This window comes from Embiotoca jacksoni, unplaced genomic scaffold (genome assembly GCF_022577435.1).
Source record: "Embiotoca jacksoni isolate LCO1_2020_lvr unplaced genomic scaffold, fEmbJac1.0.p SCAF_43, whole genome shotgun sequence".
NCBI lineage: Eukaryota > Metazoa > Chordata > Actinopteri > Embiotocidae > Embiotoca > Embiotoca jacksoni.
The window spans coordinates 889,967-915,954 of NW_027185396.1; the positions used below are offsets into that span (position 1 = coordinate 889,967).

At 37.7% G+C, this 25,988-nt stretch overlaps 1 protein-coding gene and 2 long non-coding RNA genes across 4 annotated transcripts; all 3 read right to left on the reverse strand.

The window, feature by feature from the left end:
- Nucleotides 1-3,985: 3,985 nt before the first annotated feature.
- On the reverse strand, nt 3,986-10,152 carry LOC138210155 (tumor necrosis factor receptor superfamily member 14-like). The gene is made up of 7 exons (XM_069169120.1): nt 9,966-10,152; nt 9,176-9,315; nt 6,879-6,972; nt 5,183-5,308; nt 4,745-4,900; nt 4,273-4,360; nt 3,986-4,166 (listed from the first exon to the last, which is right to left on the reverse strand). The coding sequence occupies exons 2-7, from the start codon at nt 9,215-9,217 to the stop codon at nt 3,986-3,988; spliced, it is 687 nt and encodes a 228-aa protein (XP_069025221.1). The 5' UTR covers nt 9,218-9,315; nt 9,966-10,152.
- Nucleotides 10,153-10,358: 206 nt separating this feature from the next.
- LOC138210222 (uncharacterized) lies at nt 10,359-15,602 on the reverse strand. 2 transcript variants are annotated; one of them, XR_011179233.1, is made up of 3 exons: nt 15,363-15,602; nt 15,141-15,256; nt 10,359-13,400 (listed from the first exon to the last, which is right to left on the reverse strand). It is a non-coding gene; the product is annotated as an uncharacterized lncRNA (long non-coding RNA). The 2 variants fall into 2 exon arrangements; XR_011179232.1 differs by having other exon boundaries at nt 15,134-15,256.
- A 2,995-nt stretch (nt 15,603-18,597) lies between these two features.
- On the reverse strand, nt 18,598-19,529 carry LOC138210229 (uncharacterized). The gene is made up of 4 exons (XR_011179235.1): nt 19,493-19,529; nt 19,019-19,106; nt 18,736-18,911; nt 18,598-18,635 (listed from the first exon to the last, which is right to left on the reverse strand). It is a non-coding gene; the product is annotated as an uncharacterized lncRNA (long non-coding RNA).
- Between the last annotated feature and the right edge of the window lie 6,459 nt (nt 19,530-25,988).

A 25,988-nucleotide genomic window follows, 5' to 3' on the forward strand; every position in this document is an offset into this window, starting at 1 on the left:
ATCTTGATGACTAAAATCCCTTCAGGTCTACAGACCTGACTTTATTTTCTGTATTTTGACAACATACTTTTAATGTCAGATACAGAACCTGTTTACATAAAACACACAAAAAAAAAACCACGCAAAAAAACCACGTGGGTTTATCCACAAATAATCCAAACAACCAAACTCGCTCTTCTCTTATTTGTCAGAATGAAATGATCTTAGTTGAGCTGGCCGGTCCCTCCGGGTCAAACAGAAGCAGATGTTTGACCTGATTTTAGGGGAATTCTGAACGTAATCTCTCAGTTTCAGTCAGTTATGTCCTTCATATCTTAAATCTGATTTTTGCATCCAGCAAACAGAGCTCTGAGATCTTTTTATGTCAACGTGAGGAACTAAGTTTTCTAAAAAAAAAAAATCTAACCGCCAGCACAAATCCACAAACAAGTTAGATAGTTTGTTCAAATTTTAGTTGAATCCTGTCAGAACTGTTTAAGTGAATGTCCCGTTGGCTGTAACATTTTAAGGTACTTTTTATTTGTTTGGGATTTTAGATCTGAATGCCAAATATGTGGATTTCTTCATTCTTTATTTTGAGAAAAGCGACCAAGTTTTTTTTCTACATTTTCCAATATAAACTAGAGTTAAAAACCCATGAATCTCCCATGAATACATGTACACCAAACTTCGCCAAGTGATCACATCCTGTGTTCCTGAAAAAAAAACACAAAAAACAACACGTGGGTTAATCCACAAACAATCCAAACAACCAAACTCCCTCTTCCATTATCTGTCAGGCCTTTGGCAGAATGAAATGATTTTACAGTAAACTGTTGGTCAGGTCAGTAATCACAGACCAGAAACATGGAGCTGCAGGGATACCTGCAAAAGAAAATCCTAAAACTACGCAAGCAAGGAGAACTGAAAGATAACAACACAATATAGAAAACTATGGGAGAGAGAAGGCGTGAAGTTAAGGAGATGTAATGGTGTCATATAAATGCATCGAGGGTGAAAGAGAGAAACAGGAGAGGAGCTCAGTGCATCGTGGACTTTCACCCAGCAGCTGATAACAGCATAATAAAAGGATGACTCAAGCCTGAACCTGCCCTAACTTTGTCAAACATCCTCCCAGACTGGTTTTAATAACTCTGGGAACCACAAGCAGTCCAGCACTCTGAGAGTGAAGCACTCTGTTGGGATGATCTGGTTCTATAAACTCTTTGAGATAAGATGGAGTTTGGCCATGAAGAGTTTTGTAAGTTCGGAGAACAATTCTGATTTCATTTTTTGATTCCATAGTAAGCCAATGAAGAGAAGCTGAAATAGGAGAAGTATGATCTCTCTTGCTAAATCCTGTCTGTACTCCCCCTGCAGCTCTTTGGATCTCCTGCAGGATTTTTAAAGGATAAAGGAGTCGAGCTGTGTTCACTAATACTGAACTTTGACAAACCTCCACACAACAGTGATTAGAGCTGTTGGCATTTAATGGAACCAGACGTGTAGGAACATGACTTCTATGAGTGAAGTGCTACTGGAGATGAATAGATAGAGAGAGAGAGAGAGAGAGAGAGAGAGAGAGTAATTATTGACCACCCCAACAGTGGTACACCTCAGAAACGAGCCGTCAGCGCCCCCATGTGTGTGATCATGAACATGACCTGTGCATGTGCTTTCCTCTAAAGAAAACTAAGAAGCAGCTGTTCCTGTTTTTCAGTGTGGCGGTGATCCATCAGCTTCAGCTGCTTGTTTTCTTTTTCATGTTTCTACATGTTGGAAAACATTATTAGGCAACAATCACATTTCATTCTGATGTGGCCCAAATCCTATTTATTTCCACTGAGAGCTTCATATCTGTTTTTATATTTCCCCTTTAAGATTTCCTTGTGAGTGACTGTTTGCTGATATTGTATTGTTGTTAGTCATTTACAGAGAGAAGGATGTTTACTGAAGTGACATTTATACTTTTAATATGTTTGTTTGATTGTGTCTCTTTAAAGGGTTAATTTAACTAAAATTAGTGTAAAAAATGCAGCTGAGTACCAAACAGAACTGGATGATGACAGATGGATTCTACCTGGGTCTCATGTTAGGATCAGATCCAGGTGGGTCTAATGTTAGGATCAGATCCAGGTGGGTCTCATGTTAGGATCATATCCAGGTGGGTCTCATGTTAGGATCAGATCCAGGTGGGTGTGATGTTAGGATCAGATCCACCTGGGTCTCATGTTAGGATCAGATCTAGGTGGGTCTCATGTTGTAGAAGACTACAGACACTCTTCTACTGCACCTGTAGCTTCTCCACTTCTTTCATTCATTCAGTGCCACACCAGGTTTTGGCTTCAGTAGTGTTAAGACACTCATCTGCTGTGTTCAGGATCACATCACGTGTAATTATTTGTCAGAAGCCAATTTGTCACTAAAACAACATTTTCGCAGCAGCAACACACTAAAATGTAGCACCTTAAAATGCATGTGTTGTAATGCCATGACAGTTGTGGTCCATGCAGTCCAGGGGGGATTGTAGTAATGGCCTGTTGTGTTTGTTACTAATGACGGTGTGTTAGCGCCTCCTTCTGGATTTTGTCTTCCGCTGCACACACAGACTAATAAATCCACGATCCACATTTTCAGCCCCACTGGAGTTCATTTTAGTAACTAATCATTACTGCTTTTCCTTCTTTATATGTTCTGCATGACACTGAAAGTTTAGTTCAGTTGAATACATTTATTTGTGCAACTGCAGAATGTGTAAAATACATTATTTTCAAAAAGACAAAAATTACAAATCTCCAGAGCGGTGGAGGAGCAGCATTATTAATTCTTATACATGAAACTGATATCTAAATACAAGTTGTCAAAGCTTAACATTTTCTATTTCAAAAGTACATGATGATGATACTGTAGTGATTTTCTATCCAGGACTTTCAGGCGTGTTTGTAAACTGACCTCATAACTTTTAACACATTCCTGCTGGCCTGAAACTAACATGATATGCAAAATTTAACAGAGGAAAAAAAAAAAAAATCAAGAGTGTGCATGTCATTATCCAACACATCTGTATCTCCCAGTTGTGGTTTGTTGTTCCAAAAATAGAAATCTTCCTTTAAAAAATGACTAAATGGAGCTTCATATTAATACTGCTTATTTTCCAAAGAAAATGTCAAATATGATTTTCCTCATAATATATATTTTACTTTGTAAAGGACAATGATCTTTAAATAGGATCATAAAACAGGATAGAAGACATAATAGAATAAGATGACATAAACAGTCCCACATAGCACGACTCACTCTCACCAGGACCTTCATGTAGATTGAGGCAACAAGTTTAACATTGCAGACCGTCTTCAGTTTCTGTAGCGTATATTGCTATGAGATGATGATCTTGGCTGTAGATCAGCAGGAGTGGAGAGAACGTGTTCAGTTTCAGAGTTTTAGTTTGTGTCACAAAGCAGGAAACTCCACTTGTTATATTTCTGTTCACTGCAAAGACAACGTGCCAGCATCCAGCAGGGTTATAACAGGATTCTAGAACACATTTACTCTGCAGTGAAAAGATGTTTATCTGTTCATCTACATATTGTGTCAGTCTGAGGAGAGAAATACATTCACTTAAAGCAGAGACGTCTTGTACATTTGTAGATGTGATTCAGTCAAACAGTCCTCCATCACTGAACATTTCAGAGAACAACACACTGCTGTCTTACCTGCTGCTGTTCACCCCGGATACGTCTTCAATGATTCTGCTGCAGCTGTTGTTTCCTTTTTGGTGAAAGAAACCCCAAGACATTTCATTATCTAAAACAAACAAAGTGTTGTTATATATTACAGAGCAAATTACAGCTACAACAAACCTACCCTGCTGTGAGGGGCTGCATTTCCTTGTTTGAATATACCTACAAAACCAATTAACAAAAAAACAATCAGCATCATTACTTGGAGGAAATTTTATCATCCAACAAAACCACAATAACATTTTAATAAATGCAATTTTTACCTTTTAGACATGTGGTCTTTGTTCAAAACAAAAACAGTAAATTATTAATAAAATTAACAAAATCAATAAAAAAGACACCAAGATGCTGATCACAATCACTGCCACATTTAAACTTGGTTCTCCACATTCAGCATCAGTCGAAGTTGTTCCTTCTTTTATCTTCTGAAGGTTTCTTGTTTCACATCTGGAATAACAGAAGGAGATTTTACAGGAAACTAAACAGATAGTACAAATTAACTGCTGCTTCAAGAAATCAAATGTGTCCATGTCTGATGTGAAGCTTCACTTACTGTGTGTGTTGCTGACAAGATGTAAATGTCCCATCTGAAAATGTTCCATCAGTGCAGTCAGAGCACACACTGTCTCTGAAGGCTGTTCCTGCACAAACACACATGATATACAGCTGCATGAAAGGATTCAAAGTTTTACATGACAAGTAATGAGCAGATTGGATGACTGTCTGACAGCTGGATAAGAGAAACAGTCAGTCAGCATTTAGTTCAATAGAAGTACCAGACTGTAATCAATAGATATCAGTATTGAAGGACAACTGAGCAAACTCCATTCTGATGGAAGTAAAGATGTGGCAGGAAGCGCCACAAAAGAATCTTTTGTCCAACCATATGTTTCATGTGAAAACTCTGCTGGTTCAAGATCAAGGCCAGGTCAGTCTTACTGTAATCATTAATCATCATTAATCATTGGCACGTTTGAGCTCAGTATATATAATATATTCTTAAAAGTCAGTCCAAGAAAACCAACCTTTCTGGCTGATGTATTGTCCTGGCTGACAGGTTGTGTGTTTCTCTGCTGCTGCACAGTTGCCTTCTGTAGAGTCAGTACAGTAGAATCCCTCCAGTGGTTCACAAACTGTATCTGATGTTACTGTACATGACCTCTTTAACTTCAGACCAGAACCTGTCAACACACATGGAGGTCAAACACAGTTAGAAAACCTCTATTCTGTTTGTATCTGCTACAGAGCTACATGCTGCTTTTTCTATCTATAAGACACCTTCAGTGTTTACAACTTCTTCAATAAATGTAATAAAATAACTCCTCCAAATGATGAATTCATGGGAAACATCTGCATAAATGACTTGTCTGGATTTGATTTAAACTGCTGGTACTGTACGTGTCAACCAGTGGACATTTGATTTTCCTCTTTCAAATGATTATAAAATATGAACAGATATTTACCTGCATCACAGATTGTGCAAAGAGCACATAGTGATAATCCATTAGGTTTATCCATGTAGGTTCCCTCTATGCAGGGCAGACATGAAGTGCTGCGGAACTCGGTACAATGAATTTTAACACGACTTCCTGTTGAAAATAATTATTTTAAATATGAATAAACATTAAAAAAAAAAAAAAGATAACGTTGATTAGTTAGATGGATGTTGTCCCCCAATAACTTTCTCTTGTGAACATGAAGAGCAGCAGCAGAGAGCAGTGAAACTTCACTGACTCCACTGATCTAAACACAAACAGCTAAGTCTGATAATTATCATTAACACTTACAGCATAACAGAAAGACACCATATACAATGCCTATAAAAAGTATTCACCCCCCTTGGATGTTCCACCCTTTTGTTGCTTTTATACATGAAATCATGGTCAATATTATTTTGCTTTTTTGACAAGAATTTGCACCAAAAAAAAGCTTCTTTCATGTCAAAGTGAAAACAGATTTTTACAAATTAATGTCAATTAATTAAAAATTGTTAGTGTAAAATAAGTGTTGGCATAAATATTCACCCCCTTTAAAGTGACTGACCTAATTCAACAGAGGTCCAGCTAGTTGATGCCAGCAGTGGCACAATTAGTGAAATGGAGATCACCTGAGTGCAGTTGATGTGTGTCCAGTGATTGTAGTATAAAAACACCTGTCTGGGAGGTCCACTCTCTGGTTCATCAGTATTCATGCTACAATTGCAACATGAAGACAAGATAACACTTCAAGCAACTCAGAGAAGCCCAGAGCTGGCCGTCCTCACAAACTGAGTGCCAATGGCATGTGGGAGACTCCAAGGTCAATTGGAAGAAGGTTCTTTGGTCTGATGAGACAAAAATTGAGCTTTTTGTCCATCAGACTAGACGCTATGTTTGGCGAATACCAAACACTGCACATCTCCACAAACACACCATCTCCACCGTGAAGCATGGTGGTGGCAGCATCATGCTGTGGGGATGTTTTTCAGCAGTAGGCCCTGGAAGGCTTGTAAAGTTAGAGGGGAACATGAATGCAGAAAAATATCGCCAAATCCTGGAGGATAATCTGACTCAGTCTGCAAGAGAACTACGACTTGGGAGAAGATTTATTTTCCAGCGAGACAACGACCCCAAGCATCTAGCAAAAGATACACAGAAATGGTTCAAAGACAACAAAGTGAATGTTCTGGAGTGGCCAAGTCAAAGCCCAGATCTCAATCCAGTCGAGAATTTGTGGCTGGATTTGAAAAGAGCTGTTCATGCCCGATCCCCGAGCAACCTGACAGAGCTTGAGCTGTTTTGCAAGGAAGAATGGAGAAAAATTGTGGTGTCCAGATGTGCCAGCCTGATTGAGACAAATCCACACAGACACAAAGGTGCCTGGTGCATCAAAAGGTGCATCTACGAAATACTGACCTGAAGGGGCTGAATATTTATGCAATCATTTACTCTATCTTGTATATTTTTAATCAATTTGACATTATTTTGTAAAAATCTGTTTTCACTTTATTAGTTTTTTTTGCAGATTCTTGAAAAAAAAAAAAAAGCCAAATTATGTTAACCATGATTTCATGTATAAAAGCAACAAAAGGGTGAAACATCCAAGGGGGGTAAATACTTTTTATAGGCATTGTATAATGAGCAAAGTGAAATAACCCTTCTGCATTCAGTTGGATCTTACCAGGCAGACATTTAGGACAGCATTCATCCCAGATGAGATACTCAGCTGGATGACATGTGAGGGTGAGACCACTGAAGACTTTCATCACAAGTATCTGTGAAGAGGGAAAACAAGGGTTCTTTCTGTCTCAGTGAAATCTCAGTTGAAAAAAAGAGCAGCTTGATTCCAATTGCAAAATTAAAGACACAACAAATAAAGACAAGCAGGAGGCAGAAAAAAGGAAACAGACTGTAAGAAGTCACTGCAGCAACCAGGGGACGTATTCACAAAGATTCATCAGACTAAAACAAAAGAAAACATCTTGACCCTCAAGATGGAGAACAACTGTTCGGAGCAGGGAGGAGGACTTTTCAGAGGCTGAAGAATTTCTTGATCAGAGGAGAAAACTGCAGAAGTACAGCGAGGTCAGAGGAATATTCTTCAAACGCTGAATGACGGCACGTTAATGAAACGCTATAAATGATATCGTCCAGTGATGATGTTTGTAGTCGGTTTCCTTGGAGACGCTCACTTCTCCCTCTCAACACAATAACGGCTGAAATGAAAGTGGAAATATCAAAAACCCACTTTCACAGCCTCATATTGGGACGCAGTTCATTTTATTTCCATTGGATGTCATCGTCCATTCTGTGCCCATTAATCCATCACAATCCAGTTAGGAGCTCTCAGAGGATTCTAAGAATCGTTGTGAATACGACCAGAAGAACATGGAGAGTAAGTGGAAGAGGAAACTGATGGAGGAAAGAAAAGGAGACCTGATGGGAGAAGATGAGGGGACAGGAAGACTGAAGATCTGGAGGGAAGAAAGAGAAGACAAATGAACAGCAAAATGACCAAAGAACAATTGTTTTTCCTTTCCAGTTCAGGATTTACTGATTATGATCATTTTGTCCAGTTTAATCTTCAACAACAAGAAAACAGTTTTACTGTTTGATCTCTTGAACTTGTGGACTTTTGTAAAAGTGCACAAATCTGTGGCATGAGACCAACTAATACTGTATAACATGTAGTTGTTATGACAGTCTTATATAAACTGCAACACTACGTGCAAATGGTTGCTAAATACAAAATAGTCCTCCAACTAACTAACCAGTGTGTGTGTGTGTGTGTGTGTTTCTATTGTTAACAGTTTTTGAATTTTTATCCACATGCCCAAATCAATCACAGGCAAGTTTAAAACTGTGAATAAATGTGCTCAGAACTCATGAAGAAACATGATGATCATGTATAATTACAACCACAACACGCTAAAATGGGAATTAGAAGTTCCCAATCTGAGTCAGAAGAGTGAAGTTATCGTATTAATCATTATATAAATGCAGAGAATTTGAATCACAGCAACAAGCAGGTAGTTTGCATCTGTTAATGTGGAGTGGAGGTACACCAGTGTTTCCAGTATACACCATTCATTCAGACAGCCCACTAAATCTTACTGAATGTGCTGTTTGAATTCTGCTGGATTGCTGAGCTGCATAAATCTACAGCATGTCCAGAAATAAACAACTGTCTCATCAGAGGGAAGTCTCAGAATACAAAACTAGAATGAAGCTGACTTTTGAGCTGTTGGTTTATCACATCCAAAACATAAACCCATTGGGGGCTGGTTACCACCACACAATTTAAATAAAAAACAAAAGAACAATCCCACCCCCTCACAGCCACCACTGGAAAAACCTTTACACCTATTTCAAAAGTTCAAACTGGCACTATTTCTGGAACATGCCTTCATCACCTTCAGACAGGAAAAGGGGTTTATAAAATCAGAAATGTTGCAGGAGGAATCATGTAATGTATAAATTATTATTCATTTATTATTCACTTCTCCCTCTCAACACAATAACTGGCTGAAATGAAAGTGAAAAAAAAAAAAAAAATCAAAAACCCACTTTCACAGCCTCATATTGGGACGCAGTTCATTTTATTTCCACTGGATGTCATCGTCCATTCTGTGCCCATTATCACCAAGAGTGCATTTTTTTAAATCAACCAATCACATCTTTTAAAAGTACGTGTCACCTAGCAACGGGGTCGACCACACCTCCTCACTAAGATAAGGGTTTCTGTCCTTTCCTCAATCAAGAGTTGCTCTGAGAAGTTTCTTAAATCACAATCCAGTTAGGAGAAGAGTAACAACAAGGGTTTTTGTCTCAGTGAAATCTTAGTTGAAATAAAGACCAGTCAGACAGGAAAAGGAGTTTACAAAATCAGAAATGTTGCAGGAGGAATCATGCAATCTATAAATTACTGCTTGATTAAAACCAGCTTCCTGTAATTTTATGCTGTGAACAGTTTTTTACCAGAAACGTTGCAGCAGTCAAATGTTTTCTTCTCCAGATCATTTTATACAGCAGGATGAAAGTTCTCTTGGACTGAAGACATCATTTCACTCAGATTTGGTATGAGTTGGGTTGTACAATCCAGAACATCAGGACAACATCTGGAAACAAACAGACATTATAAAAGCTGCACTAACCAGGAAACATGTTTACTGTGAGGAAGAGATCAGCTGACAGGTTTGAAATAGTTAACATGAAGCTACAGAGCAGGTTTAAGTTGCTGACGTTTGTTTTCTCTTCGTGAACATAAAATTATATTTTGAGTTCTTTGTCAGTTACAGTTGTTCTCTCACTTGGAAAACGTTATGAACCAAACCAATATACAGATACAGACAAAACTCAGAGATGTAAAACAAAGGAATCATTGTGGTCCGTCGGGACTGGATCATTGAGGTCTCTGATCTGATCCACAACGTTCACTGTTCATGTCTGTACAACGACTTGTTCTGGATTAAAGTCTATTTCTGCATTAAGAGCTGCTTCACTCTGCAGGTACACGAAGTGAAACCGTTTTTAAAACTCTTTTCATCTATTTTACATGAACATGTTAACAACAGCTGCTGCGTATGAGGAAATACTTTCGGTATCAACATTACGAAACAGAAAAAAATTAAATAAAACACACACATTGTATGAACTGGAACATTCTTGTATTTTTCACCGGGAACTCAACAACACACTGATCTTTGTGTGTTAAGGCTGTTTGTAGATGTTACCAAATAACATGAATAACACAAATCAAGGAACTTACCGTCGATGGAGAAACACATACTACAGTCATGGGTTACGTCCATACAGTCTACGGTTACGTCACGGTGTTCAGGGTAGTTTAAGTGTCATCGGAAATATTATTTTCGGTGCGAAATAAATATAAATACAGCAGGTTCAAAATAAGGTGAATGATACGACGTTCAGATGATCTTGATGTAACTGAAAGTACAAAGTGTAGAATCATAAAGGGCGGGTCTGTGTACAACAAGACAGACCTTACAATGACTATAAAAGGTCTTTCCTTCCCTAGATTCCCCAAAGACAAGCCTCCACGTCCACATCGATACAGATGAGTGTAAATCCACAAATGGACACGGACATTGTATTAAGTGCAATTGTGCAGAACGTTTATTTAAACAAACAGGCAATTCATCACCATTAGAAACTATCAAAGATGTATTTATTTGTATTTATATATTTCGCATTTTAAGTAAGACAACACAGAACTTTTATCAAACGCAAGTGATGAATAAAACACTCACTATTAAAAATGAAGGCACATCAATAGCAAACTATATTCCAGTTGGACTCCTGCTGACCGTGGCTCGGTACATAGATGCCACTTCACTGAACACTTCTCCAGTGGGATCTTCAAAGAAGGAGGGATTCACAGTACGGGGGGCGGTGTGTGGTGGGGTGGGGTGGGGGAGTACCAGCCTAGTCTAACCTGTCCCTGTTACCAGCCAGGTGTACTAGTACAGGTTAGACTAGGTAAAAACAAAAACAAGAAGTGGCAGCTATATGAAACATTCCTACTATAATCGTATTTTATAACCAAACTGCAGCGCTTCTCTTGGAGGACTATTTTTAATCTGAGATGAATTCAGTGTGATTTCAAGTAATTAGGAGAATCTTGATGACTAAAATCCCTTCAGGTCTACAGACCTGACTTCATGTTCTGTATTTTGACGACATACTTTTAATGTCAGATACAGAACCTGTTTACACAAAACACACAAAAAAACATTAAAAAAAAAAAAAAAACACACAAAAACACGTGGGTTTATCCACAAATAATCCAAACAACCAAACTCGCTCTTCTTTTATCTGTCAGAATGAAATGATCTTAGTTGAGCTGGCCGGTCCCTCCGGGTCAAACAGAAGCAGATGTTTGACCTGATTTTAGGGGAATTCTGAACATAATCTCTCAGTTTCAGTCAGTTATGTCCTTCATATCTTAAATCTGATTTTTGCATCCAGCAAACAGAGCTCTGAGATCTTTTTATGTCAACGTGAGGAACTAAGTTTTCTCTCTATTTTTTTTCTAACCGCCAGCACAAATCCGCAAAAAAAGTCAGATAGTTTGTTCAAATTTTAGTTGAATCCTGTCAGACCTGTTTATGTTAGCTGTAACATTTTAAGGTACTTTTTATTTGTTTGGGATTTTAGATTTTAATGCCAAATATGTGGATTTCTTCATTCTTTATTTTGAGTAAAGCGACCAAGTTTTTTTTCTACATTTTCCAATACACACTAGAGTTAAAAATCCATGAATCTCCCATGAATACATGTACACCAAACTTTGCAAAGTGATCACATCCTGTGTTCCTGACTGTGGTTGCTAAAAAAAAATGATTGGATGTGAAGAAACAAGTCCCAAATCTGCGATGTTGGCATTATCTTGAGCTGGTAGTTGTAGCAGGGAAGGACAGGGAAGTCAACTCTGTATGTCCAATCATTTGTGGAACCGAGATCGTGAGCACAAGACCAGATCTGTTTCACTTCATAAAACACAAAGAAGTGGCTGAAAATAAAAATCTGATCTCTGTCAGTGAATTCCTCATTCCTACAACAGTAAACAACTAATGTAGCCTTTTAAAGTCTGATGCTGGTCAACTTTAGACTGAGTGACGAGTGTAAAGGTGTTTAAAGTTGTACATAGATGCCACTTCTCTGAACACCTCTCCAGTGGCATCTTCAAATCAAACACTACCAGACTGTGAACAGTTTCTTTCCACAGGCAATAAGACTGTAAAACATTAACCACTCTGCACCCTGTTGGACTATCTATACTAATTCACTGTCGACCTTTACTACAGGACAAACTGGTCACTATTATGTCTTGTGTTTATTACGTTTCACCCTGGTCCTGAGAAACATGATCTCGTTGCACTGTATGTGTATTAATGTGGATATGGTCGGAAAGATAATTAAATGAACCGTCTCCGTCTGTAGCCACAACAGACCTAAACTTATGGCAACACAGATTTCAGGAGGACGTAGTGACTTACGCCAGGGAACCTGATGGGATATTATTAATAATAATAAAAAGGTAATGAGAAATAATTAGACAGTAAGTAAGAGAGAGGGAGACCAATGTTGAATGAAAATTTCCTCACAATTCCCCCTTTTTTATTTCCCCAGCCTTTATTGGAACCTCCTTCTGATCGGGGCAGGATGGAGCTCAGTGCTGACAATGACAAGACACTGGCAGAGATTAATAAAGTTTATGAACTTCTTATTCCACAAATTCTTTTTGTCAAAACTTGACCCCTAAAATACCCACAATGCAACTCCAGATGGAGATTTGGCTGTTATGCTGGTGGTGGTTAATGTAACTATGAGAGGTCTGAAGAACTCAACATCCCCAACAATGTCATTTTCAAACCTGTAGTCCTCAAACCCAACCAACACTAACTCAAAAGACATCATGTGTGTTTTCCACTTTGGTGTTTAAAACTGGTATAACTCTCCTTTAATAAAAGTAAAATTATTTATCGTTATATCAATCTTCTTTTTTACATACTAAAGAATAAAATCTGACACTAATCACAGGTTCTGGTGTTCGAACTTTGTTTCCCACGTTAAAGTAGTTTTATGAGAACTGAAACGTGCAGCTTAATGAAACCTCTTTCACATCTTTAATGTCCTAATCACACCAGCTTTCAGAAAATAGCTAGTGATTGTGAAACACCAAAATGTTGCCATCAAAACTTTTTGTGACAAAAAGAGCCTCATTTCAAAAGCAAAAGTCTGCTGTTCAGAGACCAAAACTCCTTCTTAGCTGACAGTTACATGTAAAACTGTTGAATTTCTTTAAAGGCAAGTTCTTCCTCTCAACACTCACGTGATTGCTCAAAGGGGAACTGTTGGGTTTCTACATGTTATACAGTCTGAAGGTCAAGCGCCTCGACGTGACTTATGATGTGGTGCTATATGAATAAAACTGAATTCAAACAGAATTTTATTGATCATGTAGGATTTGAATAATCAGGTTTCACATATATTACATGCAAACACTATTTCACTTTCTGGTAAATATACTGGCTTGAATAAAATCCAGTTTAATTCATGCACCATGGGAGAAGAACAAAACAACACTGTTGGTTGTTTTGTGGAAAAGAACCTTCAGCATGCTTCTCTCCATATTCAGTCATGTGAACAGCATTTAGTTCATCAGCTGATCAGTCAGGCTCTAAAAGAAGAAAAACAAACCTGCTGTTCATTCAATGTGTTGTTTCTCATTCCATTACTGAAAAGTATTAGTTTATTTTTTTTTTAAATTAATTTTCTAGTTTGTTCTTATTGTTGAAAGATTTTTGATACAATATAAACTCACAGGAACACATTCAGTCGATATCAAATATTTAGTTTGATTCATTACTTAACCTTACTTTTTAGTGATTTAACTTTTTTTTAGTGAGTTTAAATAAAATAAATAAATTTGGTTCTAATTAGCTGCCACACTCACACATGTACATTTTAGGTATCTTTAACCTCTTTTGTTGGAGTGCAAATTTTCCTCAGAGAGCAGCAACAGTAAAATACCTCATCAATACTCCCCAGATCTTATATATTGATTTGACACAAATGAGTTTCATTATCAATTAAAAAGTAGTAAAATAAGAATTATATCTTCTCTTGTAGTTTGTTGAAGATCAAGAATCATTGAATGTCGTTGAGTCTAATTTGTTGTGTCCCTGCAGGTATTTTTGTGTCTATATTTTACAAACACGAAAATGTTTTAAGAGCAAATTTCTTGCCCTGCATTCAAAACTCGAGTTTGTAAGTGAAAATATGAACTGAGAATAAAATTAAAATAAAATAAAAGAGCTACCTCTTCTGGCCAGGACTCCACAGTTTACACTGAAGTACAGGCCCATGGCCTCCTTCAGGGATGAGGATGAGCTCATGCTTGATGGAAGGAACACTGCTTTGGAGTCAAAGAGGCCGTCTGTGTGAAGGAGGAACGACCATCCCTGAACCAAGGAGGGGGCCTAAGAGTACAACTTTTGCTATTTTAAAATGCTGTGATTGCACCTTTTCCCCAATCCTGGGAATAATAAACTTGGCCATTGTAAGTAATGGACACATCATATGCTTTTAACATTCGGTTTTCAAACATGGCCAGACAGCCAGAAACACAGACCCCGTTCACACTCTACCAGGTGTGGGCAGATGATTTTCTGTTTCAGGTGCTTTTCACACATTAAAGTAAAATTTCCCTCATTGACACGTAAATGTCAGATCAGCCACAGTGAGGAGGAGGACGACTCAGCCAGTGACACGTCATATTTCCAGTCTCCTCAAAGATGGAGCATTATCAGAATTTACTTGGTCTTTATTATCCATTTTTATAACCAATTAAAGTGATATATACACTTCCCTCTGTTATTCTAAATTCCTATTTTTTATGGACTCTGGTTTAGAAACAAAGTATCACGTAAAAGTACGTAAATAACTCAAACCACACCCATCACTTAATCCTATTTAAATGAAGTGCTTTAGTCTCTCATGTTTGGAAGGAAGAAGGTTTGATGAAAGAAGCTAATTTGTTTGTTCAGTTATTTTACTCTCTGTACTTTGTGGCATATCGTGTGTGTCTGGGATCTCACCCCAGGAAATACTTTACAGACTTCGAGTATGGTTTTGAAGATTTCTTAAGACACACAGCCTCGTCACTGAAACAAGACAGATGTGCTTTTCAAAATAAAACAAACTGGAACTGTTGGGGAGGGAAGATTAACAAAATCTAAATCCCAGTGATTAAATGAATTGAAAGTATCTCATTGTGCCAATGTAGCTGCTGAAGTTTCATATGTTCTGATAAGAGTATGATGATCAGCCATGATGGATCTCTCAAATTACAACACATTATTATTATAATGTCCTCTTAAGTCCCCTAAATCTGACTGTGAGTCAACTTACTACAAACCAATATGATGTCTTCTGACTCTGAGACCCAGATTAGGCTCTCTTGCAAAAGCATCCACGTCTCCATGGAGATCATCTGGGTACTGATACTGGCCAGTGACTGTCACTCTGTCAGCCCTGCACACATGCAGATACAGAGAGTAGACACAAACATTACCGTCTGCGCTCAGTCTTAACATTTAGGTGTGTGGAGATGTAAAGTGGCACACACAGTTCAGCTCACCTGTAAACAAACACATACTGCTCCTGGTAGTCCGACCTGCCCAGTCGCTCACTGGCCAAAGATTTATACTCATGCCGAGTGTCGTACCTGAATATTGAAGAGATACAGACAGACAAGTGGGAGAAGCTATTAATATTAGTGTGAAAAGAGGGAGTTGTTTTCTGTGTGTGTGTGTGTGTGTGTGTGTGCGTGTGCGTGCGTGTGTGTGTGTGTGTGTGTGTGTGTGTGTGTGTGTGTGTGTGTGTGTGTCAAGAGCGTGTCACAGAGGAGACATCGGGAGGCTGATAAAGAGGAGAGCCTTCTTACATCACTTTCCATAGAAAAAGATTGATATCACACAAACATGCCTCCATGTATTTAAACACTGTCCTCTCCTGTCGGGTGTCTACAGAAGCAGCAGGACGTGTCCATGCTGTGTGGCAGAAGTCAAACCACCAATAGAAACTGCGTCTCCATCGTATGTCCCGCTCACTACATCCAACTCAACTTATAGGTTTTTGACTCGATAGCAAAGGTTTTCAATTTGCAGCCAAAAAGTCTAGTTTCAGAAGCAAAATTCTTAATTCTGTAATCAAAACTAACAAAACTGTAAGAGCAATTTTTTTTTTGCATTGCAATAATCTTACTATCAGTTTATATATTTTTACTTACAAACTTGATTTTTGATTGCAGAGCAAGAAATTTGCTGTCAAAACTGTTATCTTTTTTTTGCTTGCATAATAAAGACACAAAAATACCTTCATGCTACTGGGTATGAGGAAATACAACAAAAAACACACACATTATATGAACTGGAACATTATTGTATTTTTCACCGGGAACTCAACAACACACTGATCTTTGTGTGTTAAGGCTGTTTGTAGATGTTACTAAATAACATGAATAACACAAATCAAGACTTACCTGTCTACATCACGGCACACGGAGGAGTTTAAGTGGCATCGGAAATCTTACTTTTGATGCGAAATAAATATGAAAATATAGCAGGTTAAAAAAAGGTGACCGACATGATGTTCAGATGATCTTGATGTAACTGAAAGTACAAAATGTTGAATCATAAAGGGCGGGTCTGTGTCCAACAAGACAGACAATGACTATAAAAGCTCTTTCCTTCCGTAAATCCCCCAAAGACAAGCCTCCACGTCCACATCGATACAGATGAGTGTAAATCCACAAATGGACACGGACATTGTATTAAGTGCAATTGTGCAGAACGTTTATTTAAACAAACAGGCAATTCATCACCATTAGAAACTATCAAAGATTTATTTATTTGTATTTATATATTTCGCAGTTTCAGTAAGACAACACAGAACTTTTATCAAACGCAAGTGATGGATAAAACACTCACGATTAAAAATGAAGGCACATCAATAGCAAACTATATTCCAGTTGGACTCCTGCTGACCGTGGCTCGGTACATAGATGCCACTTCACTGAACTCTTCTCCAGTGGGATCTTCAAAGAAGGAGGGATTCACAGTACGGGGGGCGGTGTGGGGTGGGGTGGGGTGGGGTGGGGGAGTACCAGCCTAGTCTAACCTGTCCCTGTTACCAGCCAGGTGTACTAGTACAGGTTAGACTAGGTACAAACAAAAACAAGAAGTGGCAGCTATATAAAACATTCCTACTATAATCGTATTTTATAACCAAACTGCAGCGCTTCTCTTGGAGGACTATTTTTAATCTGAGATTAATTCAGTGTGATTTCAAGTAATTAAGAGAATCTTGATGACTAAAATCCCTTCAGGTCTACAGACCTGACTTCATGTTCTGTATTTTGATGACATACTTTTAATGTCAGATACAGAACCTGTTTACACAAAACACACAAAAACATGTGATGTGGTTCTATAAACTCTTTGAGATAAGATGGAGTTTGGCCATGAAGAGTTTTGTAAGTTCGGAGAACAATTCTGATTTCATTTTTTTATTTCCTGGTAAGCCAATGAAGAGAAGCTAAAATAGGAGAAGTATGATCTCTCTTGCTAAATCCTGTCTGTACTCCCCCTGCAGCTCTTTGGATCTCCTGCAGGATTTTTAAAGGATAAAGGAGTCGAGCTGTGTTCACTAATACTGAGCTTTGACAAACCTCCACACAACAGTGATTAGAGCTGTTGGCATTTAATGGAACCAGACATGTAGGAACATGACTTCTATGAGTGAAGTGCTGCTGGAGATGAATGAATAAATAAATAAATAAATAAATAAAAAGAGAGAGAGAGAGACAGAGAGAGAGAGAGAGAGACTAACAGTGGTACACCTCAGAAACGAGCCGTCAGCTCCCCCATCATGTGTGTGATCATGAACATGACCTGTGCATGTGTTTCCCTCTAAAGAAAACTCTAAGAAGCAGCTGTTCCTGTTTTTCAGTGTGGCGGTGATCCATCAGCTTCAGCTGCTTGTTTTCTTTTTCATGTTTCTACATGTTGGAAAACATTATTAGGCAACAATCACATTTCATTCTGATGTGGCCCAAATCCTATTTATTTCCACTGAGAGCTTCATATCTGTTTTTATATTTTCCCCTTTAAGATTTCCTTGTGAGTGATTGTTTTCTGATATTGTATTGTTGTTAGTCATTTACAGAGAGAGGGATGTTTACTGAAGTGACATTTATACTTTTAATATGTTTGTTTGATTGTGTCTCTTATTTCAGGTGGGACTCATGTTAGGATCAGATCCAGGTGGGTCTCATGTTAGGATCAGATCATTGCAGACCATCTTCAGTTTCTGTAGCGTATATTGCTGAGATGATGATCTTGGCTGTAGATCAGCAGGAGTGGAGAGAACGTGTTCAGTTTCAGAGTTTTAGTTTGTGTCACAAAGCAGGAAACTCCACTTGTTGTATTTTTATTCAATGCAAAGACAACGTGCCAGCATCCAGCAGGGTTATAACAGGATTCTAGAACACATTTACTCTGCAGTGAAAAGATGTTTATCTGTTCATCCACATATTGGGTCAGTCTGAGGAGAGAAATACATTCACTTAAAGCAGAGACGTCTTGTACATTTGTAGATTTGACTCAGTCAAACAGTCCTCCATCACTGAACATTTCAGAGAACAACACACTGCTGTCTTACCTGCTGCTGTTCACACCGGCAACATCGCTGATAATTCTGCTGCACCTGATGTTTCCTTTTTGGTGAAAAAAAACAACAAGACATTTCATTATCTAAAACAAACAAAGTGTTGTTGTATATTACAGAGCAAATTACAGTGACAACAAACCTACCCTGCTGTGAGGGGCTGCATTTCCTTGTTCGACTGTACCTACAAAACCAATTAAAAGAAAATAATCAGCATCATTACTTGGAGGAAATGTTATCATCCAACAAAACCACAATAACATTTTAATAAATGCAATTCTTACCTTTTATACGTGTGTTCTTTCTTCTGAGAAATTTAATTAATAAAATTAACAAAATCAATAAAAAAGACACCAAGACGCTGATCACAATCACTGCCACATTTGAACTTGGTTCTCCACATTCAGCATCAGTTAAAGTTGTTCCTTCTTTTATCTTCTGAAGGTTTATTGTTTCACATCTGGAATAACAGAAGGAGATTTTTACAGGAAAATATACAGATAGTACAAATTAACTGCTGCTTCAAGAAATCAAATGTGTCCATGTCTGATGTGAAGCTTCACTTACTGTGTGTGTTGCTGACAAGATGTAAATGTCCCATTTGAAAATGTTCCATCAGTGCAGTCAGAGCACACACTGTCTCTGAAGGCTGTTCCTGCACAAACACACATGATATACAGCTGCATGAAAGGATTCAAAGTTTTACATGACAAGTAATGAGCAGATTGGATGACTGTCTGACAGCTGGATAAGAGAAACAGTCAGTCAGCATTTAGTTAAATAGAAGTACCAGACTGTAATCAATAGATATCAGTATTGAAGGACAACTGAGCAAACTCCATTCACTGATGGAAGTAAAGATGTGGCAGGAAGCGCCACAAAATAATCTTTTGTCCAATCATATGTTTCATGTGAAAACTCAGCTGGTTCAAGATCAAGGCCAGGTCAGTCTTACTGTAATCATTAATCATCATTAATCATTGGCACGTTTGAGCTCAGTATATATAATATATTCTTAAAAGTCAGTCCAAGAAAACCAACCTTTCTGGCTGATGTATTGTCCTGGCTGACAGGTTGTCTTTAATAAGTAATGGTTTAAAAAAAAAAAAGGCATTTCTTGGCAGAAAAGCTGCTGCAAAGTCAAGCAATTTTGTATGTATTAAGGACAAACTTAACTCTCTTCCATAGTTCCTTACAATACAAATATGACCCCAACACATCAGCGGAGTTTTACACTTCACACATACTAAGTGCTCAAACCTACTAGAGTAAATAAACTGAGCTATGGGCTGTTTGGCATCCCATTATTTTATAATCATACACAAAATTGCAGTCATGTTATTTAGTTCATGAAATCATTACAGGTGTGCAGAGTAGCAAACCTACCACCAAACTTGGGGATCATGAGAACAATCAAATAAAAATGAAATACATAATGTTCTCTTTGCTCATCATTATTTGTATTATACCTGCCTGTGTTTGTCACTGGTCGAGTGTGCAGGAGTTCACTGTCACGGACTAATTCAACTACATCCAAGAAGACGAGGCTCCACGTTGACCCACGACTCCCCCAGATAAGGTCCAAGTCTCCGCTCCACAGGTGTTTCCGCTCGTCACGGTGACCAGCCGGTTAACTCCTGTCACCTGAACGCTTTATATCTCGTGGAAAGTTACTCACCCGCAGTAGTGTGCTTTAATTTTGACCAACTCCGAGTCCAGGTCCATTATGGATCCGTTTGACGCTAGCATATGCATGGTCCAGTTTGGTCAGCCTCCCCAACTCGTACCAACAGTAACCGGACAGGCCACGGAACAGCTGTATCATCCGGTCACGTCGGGACGCGCACGTTCACACAACGCGGGCAGAAGCACCGGAACGTGCCAATATTCCCAAAAGAAACTTTGGAGCTACTTTTTTTCAAGCTTCTTTCGTTTGGTAACATTAGAGGCTTTGGTGACGGAGCAAGTTGTCAAGTGGGGTTGATTAACCTAAACCGTTTCCGGCCTTGACTTTCAAAATTAAACAAATACGTCGAAAGGTATACCGCACGGGTATTGTGGGTCGAGAGTGGTGCTTTTATTTTGAAACCGAAACCGCTTAACCCTTGATTGCACGAGCGCAAAGTGTGGCAAAACTTGACCCGGTCTCTTACGGCTCACTATGGTTACGGTAATCCAAATTCACCTGTCCCCGTGCCGCTACCGCTGCTTGTTAACTGTACGAACAAAACGTCTCATATTATTATTCTACGGATATACAGATATGATTTAATAGTCGTTTTGTTAGTGCGAATAATAAACGTATTAATGGGAGGCTATTCTATCTTTACACAAAGGAATACTTCATGGTATGTTTGTTTTTTTATCTCCTATAATTTTCTTGTCATTTGCGAGCATTACAGCAGGTCTCCTATGTTTCTCTTAATCAATGACATAATTCACAAATTAATTAATGATATTAATTCTCTTTTGATGTTATCGTATATGAAATTAAAAAAAAATGCACGTTCTCTGTTGGAGCTGTATCACAAGAAGACCAGCAAGGACAACTTCTCTGACTAACAAAAACAAAACTAATTCAATCATAGGTCAATTTACATAAATACAGTTGTTAAGCGCCACCTGCTGGTAAATTGACAAACAAATTCAAGAAATGCAATTCCCATTGCTAAAAGGTTTAAGTGTGGATAATTAATTTGGGGTTATTTTTTTCTTAGCCAACTCCCACAAAGTATCATCTTTTACCTTTATAGTAAAAATAATAGCAATGAAAAGTAGCTGATATTACACACTGCATAAAGGATGACGTTTCTTTTTCAGCAAATCAACTGTTGTTCCAAAAATAAATAGATACAAAAACAGACGCGTTGATTAAGTTGAACACAAAATCAACATCAATCATAAGTTACTCCATTTTTACATACATACACAAATAATTACACAATTATCTAAGTTTTGAATTGTAAAACTTTCTTGAGCAGCAAATATAGTTTTTAAATTGTAAGTATGGACATTTCAGTCACGGGATTTAAAACACCAATTCAGTATTACTGTTGAAAAGTCAAAGAAAAGAGCAGTGTACAACTGAACATTATATCTGCTTAGCATTAACGTATTTGAATGATCACTTTTAGCATGTGAAGTTGCTTTCATGCAACGAGCGGTTCCGGCTGTTGCCTCCATTGTTTTCTATGTAAGCAGCAGCGGCAGCAAAGTCTGATTATCTGGACCGAGACAACAAACGATGTTTCTGATCCAGATTAGCTGACCATTCAACAAATTTAGTCACAGTGCACCCTGATTATCTGTGTGATGAGATTATACTGTGTGGACGGTGAACATCAGCAGCCTGTGATGTGCAGAGGGGATATTGGAGGAAGTTCAGCTGCTGCCCTCATTCATGCTTATTGTGTTCAATATACGGCACGAGAACCGTTTCACTGCCACCATTACAACATTGGTCTGGTTTAGTGTTTTTACCAGAAACGACCAGTGACATGAAGGTGGTGTTAGTGTGTGAAACATTTGTTTGAAGTCAGACGGTCCAACACGTCAGATTATGTGATGGATGTGCTGCGAAGTGTCAAAAATGGGTTTTCCAACTCATTTTTTTCTTCTGTTCTTTTGTTCTGTTGGAGGTTTCCTTCTTTTAAAAAAGGAGGTTGTTGTCCCACTGATGCTCACATGGGAAATGTTGAGTTGTTGGTTGTATCTCTGTGATGTACATTCTAAACTTTACAATGTAAAGGGAATTTAATTGCTAATATTTTAATTTGATTCAGTTCATTTTTATTTTATTTTTTTGCCTCAATTGTAACTTATTGTAACATTCATTGTCTTGGACGACAGACCCTGTTTTGTGAGTTTTCCCAAAAAAATGCTCAAGTGATTCTTAACTACAGGATTTTTTTGAAGCTTTTCTTTATTCTTGGGAAGAACATAGAGAATAAGATCAATTTTCTTTTTTCTTTTATTATTATTGTATTGATTTCTACGATGTCCTTTTCTCTCGATCCTTTTACCCAACCGGTCGAGGCAGATGCCCAAATCTGAGTTCTGTTGGAGGTTTCCTTCTGTTAAAAAGGAGGTTTCTGTCCCACAGTTGTTCACATGGGAATTGTTGAATTGTTGGTTCATTCATTCAAATGCTTCCGAATGTAACACAGTTTTCTTTGGATACTAGATATAACATCTTATCAAAGGGGGTCCGTTTGCTCAGTCGGTGATATTCAATATCTTCCTGTATATTTTACCGTATGCACAAGATTTTCTATTTCCACAAATGTTTTAATAAACTTCACCCAAATATTTGACGGCACACCAGACATCATCAGAACGATATGTCACTTTTTTTCAAAAACTCATATTCATATTTTGAATGTTAAAAGCATTTTAACTGCGAAACATGGGAAACTTCTCCATTTTGCAGATGTGATGTCTTTGCTTTAACTTTGTAGAAGGATTGAAGGTGGCGTTTCTCCCCAGTGAGGTCATCTGTAAATCACCTTCTCTGGCGATCCAAAGGTTTGTGGTTTGAATCTTCTGATGGGCAAGTACAACTTTTCAACAATGTTGAAATGTATCATGTGGTGTACTCTCATGTGCTTCTTGTCTTCTACTGCTTGGACCCCAATCAGTGCCACTTGTGCTTTCTGTTATTAGTTATTTATTTAGATTGTATTGCAATTTCCTTCCACCACAGTGTTGACTGAGGAATGAAATATAATACCGATACAGGACATGGCGTCACATTTAACACGGAAGAACAGAACACGGTTGAACAATTAGACAATAACTACAATAAATACAGACAATCGACGACAACATTTGTATAAAACACTTTAATAACTATTAAAATACAGAGCACAAGAGTGGTTAGTACTTTTTGTGCGTCATTGTGGATTTTTTTAAGCGCAGTAGTGGCTATATGTACACACTATATATACACTATAGTGGCTATATGTACACACATTTCCAAAAACATGCACCTCTGGTCAGGTTACCTGGCGCCGCGCTAGTGGCAGCCTGCTGCAGCAGCTCCCCCTTGAGAGCCCCCCTGCTGTAGTGAAGAAATTTCCCCTCGGGGATTAATAAAGTGTATAAAATCAAAAAAAAAAAAAAACCACTAAGAATTGAGACAAATAAAATGTTTTACACCTTAAAGTAAAAGCCCAAATCTTTCTGTTTAGCTTTCTACTTTTATTTACTTCCTTTTCTTTTTAAAGAACATTTTGGAGCTTCTCCCTGCAGTTCATCTGAAGTGGTGTCCCTTCTGAATACTTCCCATGTTCCTCCCAGTGCATTTATTAACCGATGACGTCATTGTATAATATACTGGTGTTGGCCACTAGAGGTCAGGAGCGCATCGTTTTTAAAGTGACGTCATAATGATCCTCAACAAAAGCAGCTCCTCAACTAATCATGCCTATCATGACAATTAATCACATTTCCACCAATTTTCCAGCTGGTTGTTTGAGACTAATGTCACTTGTTGATACAGAATATCTTGTTAGATTAAAAATGTGGCTTTTCATGACAAAATAGCTACTTTATCTTATCTCAAATATTTTTACAATGTTATAGTTAAGATGTATTTCCCAAGTAACAAAATGTAATGAATCCTATTTACTTTATTGTGGAATTTCTTACATTATTGGTTGATAATTTGGGAAATAATTAAATACTTTAAAGTTCAAAGATTATGCAGGTTTCACAATTAAGTTTTTAATTATGTTTTACTTTCTCCTCATGTCCCTGTATACAGTGAATCAACAGGGTTATATTATATTATTATATTTCTGTTGCTATGCATTATTCATAGGCGTTGTGAACTGTCACATCAATATTTTAAGCTCATGACCTGAGAACAGTTGTGAATCAGAACCTCAAGTATTTGGATCAAATAACTTCTGAAAATATAGTGTAAAGATTGATAGGCATGTCAGAATATTGTATATATTCTTTTGTTGATTTAATTTTCTGCTTTAATTTCACTGTTTCTGTGATTAAAAATTAGTAATTTTTTTTCCTTTATTTACAGCATGCAGAACCTTTTTAGAATCAGATGACAAAGTGATTTTCTATAAAAAGCAAAAGAGAGCAAAATAAAGAGACAGTATGGAAATAATAAATATATTTGATATTAAATAAATGGAAAAAAATAATCATATTGTTGTAGTTATGTGTAACTTGAAAGCTGAAGACAAGAAGATGCAGCAACAGATTCAAATTCAGATCTCTGACCTTAATCATGGGAATGGCACCTAATAGTAACACATACAAATGTCAAAGAGCATTCATTTTACATGTAAATTGCTTTAAATATTTGTTTTATTTTAACATTTTAAAGGGTAATCATTTGGTGAGGGATAAATAAATAGAGGTTTGTTGAAGGCTCAAAAGACAAAGTTTAGAACTTAAAAACTAAGACCTGAGATTTAATCCTGATTTCTAAAAAGTGTTACATTCACCTTTGTTCAGTTTTATTCACAGCACTGCAATATGAACAACAGAAAATACAATACATATGAAGACTTCATGATTTAAATCTTCTTGTGTTTTAGTTTAAGTTCAAGTGGATAAAATGTGTATGGTAAATGAAAGTTGACCAAGAATAGACCTTTGAAGGACGTCTTTAATATCCTTAATGATTTCTCTTTGGGGCCTTGAAAACTTAGTGACAACAAATTGATGGACTCGTCGTCATTCTGAAACTACTTATAATAACCAGTTCAACTTGACTGAGGTCCTTTTGATTGACGTTTCTCTTTGAGGAACTTTTTCTTGTCTAAACTTTCCTCCTGTTACCAAGTCTTTACAACCAATTATAGAACCAGGCAAACATAACAGCCGTTGCAGAAAACAGTCACATTTACAAGGTATATTCCTGTTTTTTTTAAGGCTGCATTGTTATAGCTACAAACACACCTGGCTTTAAGGTGTGGCAGATGGCAGACTTATTTCATGGTCTGCCCAAAACTCACTTCTAATTAATGAGGGTATTAAGTGCCACTCCTTTGAACCATGCACGTTGCTTTGTGCTCAGCTTATCTGCTGTTGCAGAAAGTAGACTTGAACATCCAAAATGCCCTTGTGTCATGCACTAGACCGCATGTATCTGTTATGAGACCCCAGTTTTGAAGGAACCTTTTTGCTGGAATTCCTTTTAAGTAGCGCACAGTGCTATGAAAAAACAATGTTCTGCACTGTTGATATTTAGATTCTTCATCCTCCCACAGGACCATTGTGGGAGGATCATTCCAGATTCATCCTGTAGCAGGAGAACAAGCTCAGACAGCTTGCACGAGTCATTAAGAACAATCACTCAGAACCAGAAGCCCAACAGATGATCTGAACCCTCCAGAAGACCTGATCCCACCATCATGGAGTTATATAAGGAGAGATCAGACACTGAGACTGATTACATCCACACAAGAACTGTGGCAAGTTCTCCAAGATACTGAACAACCTCCCTGCAAAATAGGTTGAAAAACTGTGTGACAAAGTACTGAAGAGTGTGTGACTGTGTGTCACTCTT

What these genes read in the sequence shown, in the direction of transcription:
- LOC138210155 (XM_069169120.1), bottom strand. Translation starts at nt 9,217, where the DNA reads ATGATCTGGAGAAGAAAACATTTGACTGCTGCAACGTTTCTG. An exon ending in TTGCACAATCTGTGATGCAG is followed by an intron (nt 4,901 to 5,182) that starts GTAAATATCTGT and finishes GTGTGTTGACAG; the next exon opens with GTTCTGGTCTGAAGTTAAAG. An exon ending in ACAATACATCAGCCAGAAAG is followed by an intron (nt 4,361 to 4,744) that starts GTTGGTTTTCTT and finishes GTGTTTGTGCAG; the next exon opens with GAACAGCCTTCAGAGACAGT.